General features: G+C 43.4%; 1 protein-coding gene across 1 annotated transcript in view; it reads left to right on the forward strand.

Annotated features, from left to right (window-relative positions):
- The window catches only part of ppip5k1a (diphosphoinositol pentakisphosphate kinase 1a), a 29,141-nt gene extending 16,356 nt beyond the window's left edge, over positions 1 to 12,785 (forward strand). The window contains exons 25-32 of the mRNA XM_070909411.1: positions 129 to 222; positions 1,565 to 1,690; positions 3,844 to 3,906; positions 6,604 to 6,663; positions 7,333 to 7,512; positions 9,961 to 10,098; positions 10,196 to 10,306; positions 10,653 to 12,785. Of these exons, the coding sequence (XP_070765512.1) occupies positions 129 to 222; positions 1,565 to 1,690; positions 3,844 to 3,906; positions 6,604 to 6,663; positions 7,333 to 7,512; positions 9,961 to 10,098; positions 10,196 to 10,306; positions 10,653 to 11,290 (1,410 nt within the window). The 3' untranslated portion in view covers positions 11,291 to 12,785. The remainder of the gene's footprint in view (positions 1 to 128; positions 223 to 1,564; positions 1,691 to 3,843; positions 3,907 to 6,603; positions 6,664 to 7,332; positions 7,513 to 9,960; positions 10,099 to 10,195; positions 10,307 to 10,652) is intronic.
- Positions 12,786 to 13,137: the final 352 nt, after the last annotated feature.

Genomic DNA, 13,137 nt, shown 5'->3' on the forward strand with positions numbered 1-13,137 from the left:
TTGTCCAAGGTCATATTTCACTCTGCAAACTAGCAGCCAGCAGTGAAGTCTGTTGCATGATATCAAATACACTGAAGCTACCCTGTTACCGCTGTCTGAAGGTTGTGTGTGTGTGTTTTTTCCACCAGGTTCTATCAGAGACATCATCCTCCAAAGTAGGCAGTTATCGCCTCTTCTCGCTCTGCTCACGTCAGTCCCCTGAGATGAAACAAAGTGGATTAGGTAGGTGTCATAATGCCCCGTTTCCAAGGCAACTGCGTGTATAGATGACAGCGTGAAATGGCTCGGAGTGGGAGGGATGGGCGGGACGGGTTTCATTAGATGACTTTTTATCTGGGAGGACATTATCATTAATGGAAATAATACGCTCTGAGGGCTGTTTTCACTGCGTGTGGGAGCTGGTCTTCACATCATGTCTCCAGATGGAGATATAAATACAATTGTTGATGCATTTGCTTGTTTTTGAGTCTCCAGATATGATTTACTGACTATTGATAAAATGGTGGCTACATTTTATGCCTGTTTTTGGGATCTAAATCCGTCTTCAAAAGATGTTTTACATCTGACAATATTCTAGTTTTGTAACTGATTCAGAATTCAAAGGCAGTACCTGCTTTTAAATGGTGATTCTCCATTGGTTCTCCAATGTGCAGTTATTTTGCATCAAGAAGTTAGTCAATTGTGAGATTGTTTTCCACTCCATTCACTAAATGTGATCAAATATTTGTCCAGTGGCATGTTCAGAAACTCTACTGAGGCGTTAATTTCTGTTCAGAGTTAAACTGTTAACCTTTATGCAGCTCCATACAGATTGTTATTAACTCCTCTTTCCACCACAGTAAGCCTCCGATCTTATATGAATGTCGTGGCTGATAAAAGAAAAATCCACCCCAAGTTGCATTTCTGTGTCAGTTTTGTTGTTTGGGGGTTAGTTTTTCTTATCACTGTTGTGGGATGTGCGTTGAATTACACCCAGCACATATGCAGTGATGCAGTCTCGGCTGTCTAAAACATCAGAGATAAACATCACGTTTTGGTGTCAGTCTCTCAGAATTACAGGACAACCACTTCTGTTGGGAGCTGCCATGTTGCGCTGTGGTTCAACAGCCATACGGGACATTTTTCAGACAAAAGTCACCAAGACGGACTCATTTGTTGCTTTCGCCTCTCACTATTTTCTCTTTCTATGCTACTCTTTTGTGATCTCTGTTTGGACGTAATGATGTTGAAACAAAATCACACTTAATGCATTGAATGTGTCACAAATTGGTAAGAAAAACTGAAAGGATTTCAAGGTGGATTTTTCCTTTTAGCCTCATAGTCTGACATAGTGGCTAAAGTTTAAAGACTCTTTCCTCTTGAGAGGAGTGTAGAGATGGACAGAGATGTTGGGAGGAGATGCATGGTCTCCTCTGGGTCCTTGTGTCTGTCTGTCTGTCTCTTTTTCTCTGTTTTTCTGTCTCCTTTTCTCACCTTCTCTGCCTCTCTCTCTGGATAGTTGTTTGAGTAACAGCATGATATGTAGTGGTGACTAATCCCCCCCCCCCCCCCGCCCCCCTCGCAGGCTCTCAGTGCGCCGGGCTCTTCAGCACCACTGTCCTAGGTGGGTCCTCTAGCGCCCCTAACCTGCAGGACTACGCACGCGCACATCGCAAAAAATTCTCCACTGGCAGTCTGTCCTACAAAGACGGTACGTGTTTGAGACTGCGCTCCTTCACAAACCTGCACAGGGCAACAGCAGATCAGAGTCACACATTTCCTCTTAGTGCTAAAATGTAAAGTATTGTAAGTTTGACATTCTGAGCGACGCCCTGTGGGGACGCTGGGCACGTAAACCTCCTAAGTAGAAATGTGTACTGTAGATAGGTTTAGTGTGGAAAAAGTAGTAAGATTACAGCAGCTAGAGAAAGTGCACAATAGCAGCAGTAGAAGTGATTTGGACTGGAAGAATATGTGCTCTATGAGGAAAGTGAGAATCAATATCATGTATGCTCATACATGTATTTTACAGCTATGTTTTTAGTCATTTCTGTTTAGTAATTTTTAGACTCCATATTCATTCTAGCCACCAAAACCACTGGATTTTTCCATCTTTTTTTTTTCTCCACACCACGTTGAGTAAAATTGGTGTATTTCTTTTTAGCAGTTTGTATACATGCTGCCTCAGGCCCAGTTAAAACTTCCAAACAGTACTTAGACTTTGTGTAATATGTGTGAAGACCGCAACAGGAAATGTGGCAAACGCGAATAGCACAACAGCTTCGTCAAATTCAATGTCCAGATTTATTAGTGTCCTACAGTGTAATAAATGTAAAAAATGGTTTATGGACACAGGTTCATTTCTAGCTGAGCTACATAAACTTTTGTCTATGATTAGCATCTTTTTGTCAACTGCAATATTAACTGTGCAGTGGAGATGACACTTGTCAGCATTGAGTGTTTTGAGTTGTGTTGTTAGTAAAAGTTTTTGTTTAATTCTGACCAGCATACAACATATATAAATATTTTTTAGATCTACTGCATGTATGAAGCAACTGTTCATCGGTTTGTGTCCGTTAACTGCCCCTCATTCTCAAAACTCATGATCTTCCCATGTTTGTTTGTTTTTTTGCATGGTCCATGGCTGCACTGACTTGCTGTTACAGTCTGCTCAGTGTCAGATGCTCGTGATTACAGTGAAATCTACACACTGAAGATAAACTTCATTATAGATGCATTAAAACCAGCACCTGCCGCACACTGCCATAAGAAACATTTGCGATACTTCCAGAAGAAACAGGATAACCTCGTCACTTTTTGATATATTGTGACTCAATAGCAGAAGTCATACAGCAATTTTACATTTTCATTATCCACTCTTTGCTTTTTTTTTTGCACATTTTTCTGAATGTATTGGCCCCCCTGCTGATGGAGTCAGAAAGCTGGGGCTGTAACTGTGCACAAATATTATTCAAACTATTTTTTGAATAATATTATATGCGAAAAGAAATGATAAACGGTCAATATTAAATCCACGGCTTAATGATGCATCAAAACATGGCCACCATGCTCGGCCCTGATTGTGTAGCTGATATCGATGTCTGTTGTCATGTCGTCCAGTAGGTGTCACTGTGGTATTATACAGACATACAGTCTCTTCTCAGCTGCCATCCTTCTGGTTGTCTCACATGTAGCCTTGCTGTTGGTCTTTGTCATCCATCTTGTTACATCTCATTTTCGAGAATCAAAGGGAGCATTCTTCTAGTCTTGATGCAGTCGACTTTGAGAGCATGCTCCTCCGTGAGTGTAGCGTCGGTGTCATTTTCTCCATGCTGAAGCACCTTAAATCTGGTCAGGTTCACCAGTTGATATTTTTCATTGTTGTCTCTGTGTCTCAGTACAGAGAACGGGCTGAATGGCATTTAACCATTTCCTGGGATTGTTGTTTATCTTGTCATGGTTAGACCTCGAGCAGGAAGAGGGAAGGAAACACAAATTGGACCTGAATATTAAGCTTGTTTTTCGAAGTTTTATATTTCTTGGTGTGTACTCTTCACATCCTGAGTTAAAACATTTCATCTCACTTTGCCATCAGAAGATGTTCCATCCATGTGTTGCCCCACTTCCATCTTCAAACATCTTCAAACATCAGATATCTCTGTTTTAACAGTAACTTCAGTTAGGGCTTCACAAACTGGAGCAGATAGTTCTGATTCTTAAACCACTCATTTGTGTAGGTGATGGTTGATCTTTCCACTATTGCGTCCACATTAGAAAAGAACAGGGACATGATAAAACATGATATACAAGCTACTGTGGCTCAAAGTAACACTAGTGAATTTTTTTTTTTTTTTATTTCCTCAGAGTTGTTGTCTATGCCGGCAGTAAAACGATTTTCTGTGTCGTTTGCAAAGTTTCCGACTAATGGTACGTCTGCTTCTTTCAAGTATTTTTCCACTTCACCTCCCTTTGTCTTGCATGTCTTCAAACTTTTGTTTTTTGACCTTGGGTTTTTTTTTCCACATGGCCCTCCAGCATTCCAGGTTTCCGTTATTTTGTTTTTCTACTTATTAATTTAATTTATTTTTTTTGTTTACCCATATGCTTTGGACTTTTCTAACACTACCTGCCATTATCTTTCTAACCAGGGTTCCCACTGGAAATATAAAGAAATTAGGAGACAGGGAATGTCAGTAAATTCTTACAAAGGCCTCATAGTAGTGTTGCAGAAAATAAAGCAGACATCTTCACTCTGATTATACCTGTTAAAAAAACAAAAACCCGGTATATCGGCAGGAATAAGTGGGAATCATTTCCATTTACCTGGAATCTGTTCACTTTCTAACCAATGGATAATTAACAAAACAGCATTAATAAACTGAATCATCCTGCACTGCCTTCACAGTAGGTAATAACAACGTTTTGCTTACCTCGTGCCAGTCAACATTTCACAGACATTCACTGCAAAACCTACATTTACTGTTGCCACTGAGTCCAGTTTCAGTCAGAGACTCATCACTGGTCTCAATAAGTGTTTACATGTACTTAAGTAACCAGGTCGCTGTCTCTTCCTGTATCACAAGCCATACAAATGCAAAGTTAGTCATACAGTGCAGTGTTTATATGGTGCGTCGTGGTTGTCATGGTTACTATGGCTTTGTCCCTGCATTCGTCTGGCTGAGGCTGTGTCCAAAACCACTTCCTGTATGATAGACACTAAATAATTCACTCGGTAGTGAGCAGCATATTGCCCAGTGGGAGCATTGCATTGTGGGATTGTTAGCAGAAAGTAGTGTATACGCCATGGACACTACTTTTTTCTTTCCATTGTCGAATTTTTGAGGACGCTATATTGTGGATAAGTTTACACACTCAGAATTTGGACATTCAAATGAAATGGCAGACAGTAGATATAATATGCTATGTAGTAAATAGGAAGTGATTTCGGACACAGCCACAAGACCAGCGTGTTTTGGTTTGTGTCCTCTATTATAACAGATAACAAGTGTTTTGTTCCAGGGCCAGTTGAAAAATAGTTTCTGAAGGTCAATGTCAAAGATTTTTATAGTACCAGCCCTGATTTATTAAGGGCCACTTCCATAAAGTTTGTGGACTTGCAAGAGACAAAGACGGTTCAGAATGGAAGCAGCAGAGAGGGAGATGTACTGACTTTTAGTCCGTAGTTTGGGTCAAGCTCCAAAAACACATGATCCTACACTTCCAATGCAACTCAGTCTTTGGTTAGATCCTCCCTGACTGGTAAACGTCTTCTAAACGTAACGTCCTTAGTGAAACTGAATCTCTTAGCCGAGATAACCCCGGTCCTCCTGAGTCACAGAAGACATTACACATCAGTAGTATTCCCTGTGACGAGTAAACCGACCTCCATCAGTTAAAATATGAACTGTATTTTAGAAACCAGATACTCATAAATGACAAGTGAACCCTGCTGGTCTCTTTTTGGACCCGCGATAGCAACTAGATTCATCATTCCTTTTATAATCCATCCCTCCTTCACTGTTTTTCATGTTTTAAAAGCAGCAGAATGCAAAGAGCCTTATGATGTGCTGAGCCAAGGGTGGGAACCCTGTTTAACATCCTGCATACAATTTGTAAATTGATCACCATTACCCAATAATTCAGTTTTTTTTCCTCCAGTGGATAGATGTGTGTGAGTGTGTGTGTGTGTGTGTGTGTGCTTGTGTGCATGTGTACACAGTAATTACATAGAATACACACCCGTTGCCATCATTGCAGAGGATGTGAGTTGAGCTCATTGTTAAAACGCCACCAGCAGCACATGAATGTTTAACCCTTCCTCTGACCTCAGCTTCATGGCTCTCCCACAGTAATGCTAACCTGTCATTTTAACAAGGCTGCCTGTATTATTTGGATTAAAGGATGAATACGGTTCAATCACAGCTGACTGAACCAGGATCGGCTCTAATTGACCAACAGAGGAAGGGTTAAAGCATTGTTCATCCCATCTCCTGTGTCTGTTCTGACAGAAACGTCGGCCAGTTTTGTTTCCATTCATAAGCTCACATGCTTTTCAATGTTTTCAGTGCACAGATGTGGTCGTCCAGTGTGTTCAAGACTTGAAAGACTTATTAATGAAGAAGTGCAATGACAATGTGTGTGGTTACAGCTGAATGTCTCCACTTTGCCATTTCTATTGATTTTTGGATAATTTCTTGAGTATGGACGACGAGAGAGAAGGGAAGCGTAGACGATAAGATATTGATGTTGTTATGAAGCACTTATCTGTATGATCAGCTTTTCTGTGTGTCTGGAAAAAAGGCTGGATTCGATAGGCAAGTTTTGGTCAGTCTGGATTTTGTAAATCTTCTCATATCTCTGCTTTTATATTGAATGGCCGAGTTGGAGTTTTGTGTCTTTTTGGTTGTTCAACCGGTCTGTTCATCCAGATTCACAAAGTGTCGACCCGTCGACCCGAGCAGTAACGCGTCAACACGACTGGATTTCCACCTTTTTCAGAAAATTCAAATGACCCCACAAAATGAGCACTTCCTGTTACAATGATACCATGCAACAACATTGAGTATAACGTCCACACACTATACTAGCATGTTTTTTTTCTCTTACATATATTATTCACCACAGGAACACAAGATGACACATCCACCCCAGCAGTTGCTCCACCTCTCTGGTGCACTGCGACAGGTACGACGGCCCCCAGCGATGCAGTTTTGTGTTTGCACCAAATGTCCAGCTGCAGCTTTGTGTAAACAGCGTAACAAGATGACATCAGTTGTCCAAATCGTTCGTTGATGTGGACGCGAGATTTGTCTGCACATTTAACAGCTTCTGCAGTGTTTGTTTGGAGACGTGGCTGCGACACTGTTACCGCTTCCTGTAAATGTCTTGTGTCACACTTGCTCCTTCGTGGATTCTCCTGAATTGGATGTTATTTTCAATGTTATGCAGACTTATTAAAAAAATGAGATACTGCAGAGGAGCAACATGTTTTTAATTTCAGTGTCTTGTTCTGGGCTTTGCTGAAGTGCTGGATGATTTTTATCGCAGAAAGTTGCTTGAGATGATTTGCTGCTTCTTCTGAGCTTTGGCTGTTTGGCGGCCATGATGAGCTGTTGGCTGCCTCCTTCCAGCACCACCTTCATACGCACAGCCTCCTCCTCCCTCCATGTTCCCCTCTCTGTATCCCTCCTCCTTTCTCTCCCAACTCTTAATTCCCCTCTCATCTGTTTCGTACTTCTGTCCTTCTCTCTCTTCCCTCCTCCTCCCTCATATCCTACCGTTTCATGTCTTTTACACTCCTCCTCCTCCTCCTCCACTGCTCTGTCCTTCCTCGCTCTCCCTCTTCTTCCTCAGAGCCCTTGGAGGAGCACCATGTGGCCCAGTTGTTGAGGTGTTTCTCCACCGACCTCAGCCTGGGCCGCCACCTCTCTCTGGACGGGGCGCTGGCCCACCACCTCCACCAGTGCTCCTACCACCTCCGCCTCTTCCGAAACTGGCTCATCTCCGGCCAAGACCCCCTAGAGTACCTCCACGGTCAGCCCCTGGCCCCGCCCTCCATACCCCCAGCCTCACGCCCCGTTCAACCACTGCTCACGGTTTAGTTGGGACTGTGCTTGTTCTGTGGTTGACTCTCATGCTTTGCCTCTTGATGTTTCTGCATGCGTGCCTGTTTCTGTGGTTGTGCAGATTGCAAGCTGGAGTGGTGTGAGCTGTTTGGGATTTTTGGGCCATCTTTGCGACTACTTTCCTTCCCCTTTGCAGTGGTGTCGGTAGCTTTTTCCTTTCATCTTCTCCAATCTGTAAACCCTCCGAGTCTGTAATGCTGATATTTTTAAGTTGTTGAAGGATCAGAGATTATTATACTTTATGAAATATAATTAAAGCCATGTACTTTGGAATTTAACCGAACAAGATATGAAAAGGTTGGGCTGCAACTAACAGCTTTTTTCATTATGGAATAGTCTGCCATTAGTCGCTATTAACCTATTATAGTTTCGTCCGACCAACAGTCCAAAACCCAAAAGATATTCAGTTAACTATCATAGAGTACTGGTAATGGTAGTTAAAAAAGCAGCTGATCTGATTTGCTCTGATTAATATTTGGCCTACCTGATAGATTATTTTATAGAGAAACATATCACCTCAGAATTCATGTTAACAACATTGTGCAGCAAGTCTAAAGTCTGAAACCAACACAATACCAAAAACTGTGTGCATTCACATGTCTGGTTAATTTATTGTTTTGTTTTTTATCTAACCTTTATTCAACCTGGACAGGTCCTATTGAGATTTAAAAAATCTCCTTTTCAAGGGGAAAAAAAAAAGATAGCAGACTTGTCCCACTTTCTTTTCTCTTTTTACTCGTTAAAAAGAACATGTACACTCTCCAAACTCAATATTACCAAGCAAAGTGACAATGGCTTGTGAAGTGTGAATTTACTAGAAGCAGTTCTATCTAATGTACCAAGGCAAACTGGCAGCACTGTAGTGATTATGCACTGGGTGAAAATGGAAATGAGGCGTGTTGCCGTTTCACTGTCACTCCAGTCGGTTAAAGATTGAGGTCATCTCGATGGAAAGAAATTACACTTTTACACATTTATCTTGGCAGGAAATGTGTCAACAGAGAAGGGGCACAATAATCAGTTTAACAAAGTGGCAAACAACAAACAAGCAAAAATAAAAGCTTCAAATGGGAGCAGAATATTCATTTTTTTGTCAGATTTTTCTTGATCTAAATCTGATCTGCAATATTAAACACTGATGCATCGAGACGTTTGGTTTATTCTTAACATGAAGTAAAGGTTTTGTAGAAAAACATGTTTACATTCTACTATTGGCCCCACTCGGATATATACCCTCCCCTGTACGCACAGTGAACAGTAGTGAAATCTCAGCACATTCCTCCACAGACTGTATATAAATCAACATATTGCGCATGGCGTCATATTGGCAGTGGGCTCTTGACAACATATTATATGAATTTTTATATGTTTAGGTGACACAGAAACAGATTGCTGCTGACAAAGCGGCGTCATCTTGGCATCAAGCTGTCTCGATCCAAGATTAAAGATTTATTTTATGCTTCAGTAGGGTTGGACCGAGAGTGAGAGTCATCGACCACTGAGCCCTCCACCATCGTTATATCGTGATTTAAATTAAGTTAGACATCGTCCAACCCTAACCCTAATCGATCATCACTAGCCTGAACCTCCATGTTTCATAAAGATACAGAAACTGGTTTTATTAATCCACATTACATTCAACTGTGTGCATTTGGAAGCAGCTGTCTGAATTATATTTGAATGCCAGTTGCCCTCCTACCTGACCTTGACCAGCATGAGATTCCTGTGTGTTTGCTGTACATCAGGTGTACTCGCGCCCTCTGCAGGTGAGCTCAGTAAAAACGTCCTCCTCTGAGGTTTCAGACGATCGAGGCAAGCTGTGGTTTGGCGCTTTGTGATTGTGAAAGGCTCTGGTGAAGTGCGGCTTGGTTGTGAACTAACAGTGGATGAACTGCCTTGGATAACGTGTGCTGGACCTGAGCTGCAGTCTGGACAGCTTTGACCTCTGTGTGCTGCTGTAAGAGCTGCAGCTTGTGTGTGTTGAGACTGACCACAAAGGCAGATGTTATGTTTTTGAGATCTGCTTGCTTTTGTAAACGCAGCGAGACGTTTTCGAGGTGTGTAGACTTGTTAGCGTTTGATATGGTGTCATGTTGTCTTGGCGTCCAGCATGGTTTTTGCAACTTGCCTGTGTGGAAATGAACCGTAGAGGCTGGCCGGAGTTCACACCGGGTTAGGGCCCGTTCAGCAACAGGAGCAGGATTTCAGAGCACCGTGTTGAGGTGTAGTGTACGGGTGGCGTTGGGGCGGTGGTGTCGGGCGTCAGCTGAAGTGGTCCTGCCTGCTCCTCTTCTGACTGCCCGGTGTAACTGAGGGCTGATGTGCCTGCGGGCGTCCTGTCTCTCCTCTGCCGCAGGCTTCGAAGGCTGCTCCATGGTGCCCTCCATCTATCCTCTGGAAACGCTGCACAACTCGCTGTCGCTAAAACAGGTCAACGAGTTCCTCGCCGGAGTGTGCGAAAGCGCTGGGGATCCACACACGAGGACTACCAGAGGTTAGAAACAATCACAAATTCATGTTATCATTTACTGTATGGACATCAGAATTATTGTCACTTAGCTTGACCCATGATCCTTGTGTTATCCCTGCAGCTCTGTCAGCCATGTTTGACACACACAACCAGCCATTAGTGGACTCGTACATCCCTCAGAGAGTCTCTTCCTCCATCTCTCTCAGATCTCGTTCTGACAGACCTCCTTGGTGTGAGTATCGCAGCATCTCCTTGTTCCCACTAAGACTTGACATTTCTAGGTTGGCCTCCCTCGACTGTCTCAATTTCAGACGTCTGTGGATTATTTATGGAACACAAGTCGTCCATTACAGCCTCACAGTTTAGTCTCTGTTGGTGCTGTCTGTCATCTTTTCAGACTCATTGCTCTGCAGAACCCAGTGAACCAACTCACAACACTTCGGTCTTTTCTTGCAAATGAAACCTTAAGTTTTACTTCTTTGTTGAACGACACGTTTACCGAATGAATCAGAACAGTTTCGTCTATATTCTTGCTCCCTCTCATACTGGTACTGTGGGTTTATTTTCTGTCCTTGCAGACAGCAGCGGTCCATCCAGCACAGTATCCAGCGCTGGACCGTCCTCTCCCACTACAGCTGACACCTCCCCACGCTTCAGCTTCAGTGATAAGATCTCCCTCACCCCTCAGAGCAGCGAGGAAACGCACTCCTCTCAGAACATTTCCACTCAGCCAGCGGCCGTCGCCGGGTCACAAGTCCTTGACCCAACTTGCCCTGCTGTTTCAAACCCCTCAGAAGTCCCTCTGACTCCAAATAACTCACCAGAGGATGATGCTGAGCACTGCGCAGTCACTGGTCACCAGCCTGATGACCCTGAACGCACACAGGAAGGCCCAGAGGTGGATTCTGCAGCCGTGGATGCCTCCAGCGGTGCAGTTTCAGATCTGGGTCTGAGGCCGCCGTGCTCTTCGTTAGCTGAGCTCTCTCTGGGTCGAATGGAGGGTTACTGCCTCCCTGGATCTCTGCCTGTGCTGTTGGAGCTCCGAGAGAGCAGCAGTGAGGCGGGCTCCAGCTCCCAGACGCCCCAGTCTCCTGAGGGACCCGACGAGTTCTTTGACACCCAAGAGTCGATGGAGTTGTGGATGGACAGTCCAGAAAGCCTCCCCTGTCCTGAGACGCCTCTAGAGGTCGGGGCCACTCACACAGCAGAGCCGTAGACCGCGGAGACCTCCTGAGCAACAGGCTACAGACCTGTCAGAAACTACTGTGCTTACATATGTAACTTCATCCTTGTTGTCAATCATGAGCAGTGAGGCACTGAGCCTCAGCTGAGCGGGCTTCCCATCTCCTCTAGCCTGATGACTGTGTGTAGAGTAGTAACGAATGGGCAGCTGATCCTCACACGAGGCTCCGTGTTGGAGAATCATACGACAATGCCACATGTTGTTCATTGCCTTTTTAAAAAGCACACTGGTGACACACCAGTGACACCACTGAGCCTCTTCTGACAGTCCACTGGTTCGGCTCATCGATCTGAAGATGTAGGAAGCCACTTGTTGTAAGGTGAAGCTTTATTGTCGAGTTTAAATTCAACATCTCTCTGTTATTGTTGCTTATATGCTGTTGCACAAGCCCTTTCCTTTAAAGCTGCATTAATCAACTTTTGGCCACTAGGGGGCAGAAACTCCCCAGAGACCCACAGCCCTGACATGTTATTATCACCTCATGAAGCTGTTACAGCTAAGGTGTTAGCAATCAGGTCATATAAGACATGGAACAAAACTATTGGAGTTTGTGTCCGCATGATGAATTTAAGTCCAATGTTCACTCTCTAGTCGCCAACATGTCTGTCTGCCATGTTGTGCTGGACAGGAAGTGCACAGTGGATTTATCAGGGGTTGACGTGAGCGTTGAATCTTAATCATACAGGAAATATGCTGTAAAACTAAAACAACGAGCTAAAAGAGGCTAAAAGACACTTCAATTGATGTATTGTGACCTTTGAAGATGTTGATTAATGGAGCTTTAAATTGTGTAAAGTCTGTCTTGAGTCTTTCTTACTTTCAGCCCTTTCTCTTAGACAGCTGCAGTAGTGACGTTTTAGCCTTCGCACCACCAACGTTCGTAACATCCATCACAGTCAGGTGACAGGTATCAGGTGTCCTGGCATTGAGGCAGCCGTGCTTTATCATAAGTATATAAGCACAAGCTTTGCTGTTTACTTTGTTACAGGATACAGAGACAGAGAAACACAGGAAATGACTCTTCATCGCACGCCAGCGTCCGTCCTGTGCTGAGCTTCTGTGGCGCTCCATGTTTAGTACCTGCATCTGTGATTTTAAAAAAAAGCTAAACAAAAGCTGAATGACAGCCGCTGAATCCTCGTTACTGCCAGTCAAATATAATACGTGTTTAATCTCTGGGGCAAACTGTGTGTGCACTGCTTACTGCCAAAGTCCTTAAGCCTCATCGAAGATTTAATATAATCAGTAGGAATTGATAGAGAGAGAAAATAATATTTATTTTGAAATTGCATCTTGGAGAAAGAAAAAGTCTGGTATTTTTGATACCCACGTCAGATATTTAATTGTACCATAGCTATTGTATATTTTTTGTAAAATCACCTTGTGATGTGGGAAAATCTAAAAGCTAATCTCTCATTTTATTGCTGAACAAACAGGGGGGGGGTCATTTTACATTAAATGTGCTTTTATTGTGGCAAGCAGTTATGTAGCAGGTGTGTTTGTGTGTGTGTGTGTGTGTGTGGGAGGGGGCAGGGGGGGGGGGGTGCACACATGCTTGAGAAGCATTTCAGGTAGATGAGTCAGCTGATGTGCAGTTCTGTGTTTGATCTGTGGGATTTCATGTTACATTGCGATGTACTGTAGAGATGAACTGTGAGCTGCCATCCTGTCTGTGTTCGGATCATCACTGTTCTGCTGAAAGAGTCAATTCGCTCTGATCACAAAAAGAAAAACATAACACTTTCTCACTAAGCCCTGCTGGTGTCTGGCCGTGCAGATAGTTTTGGTTTTATTTGTCCAGGTCTGTGATTGTTGCCCTC

This window comes from Enoplosus armatus, chromosome 1 (genome assembly GCF_043641665.1).
Source record: "Enoplosus armatus isolate fEnoArm2 chromosome 1, fEnoArm2.hap1, whole genome shotgun sequence".
Taxonomy (NCBI): Eukaryota; Metazoa; Chordata; class Actinopteri; order Centrarchiformes; family Enoplosidae; genus Enoplosus; species Enoplosus armatus.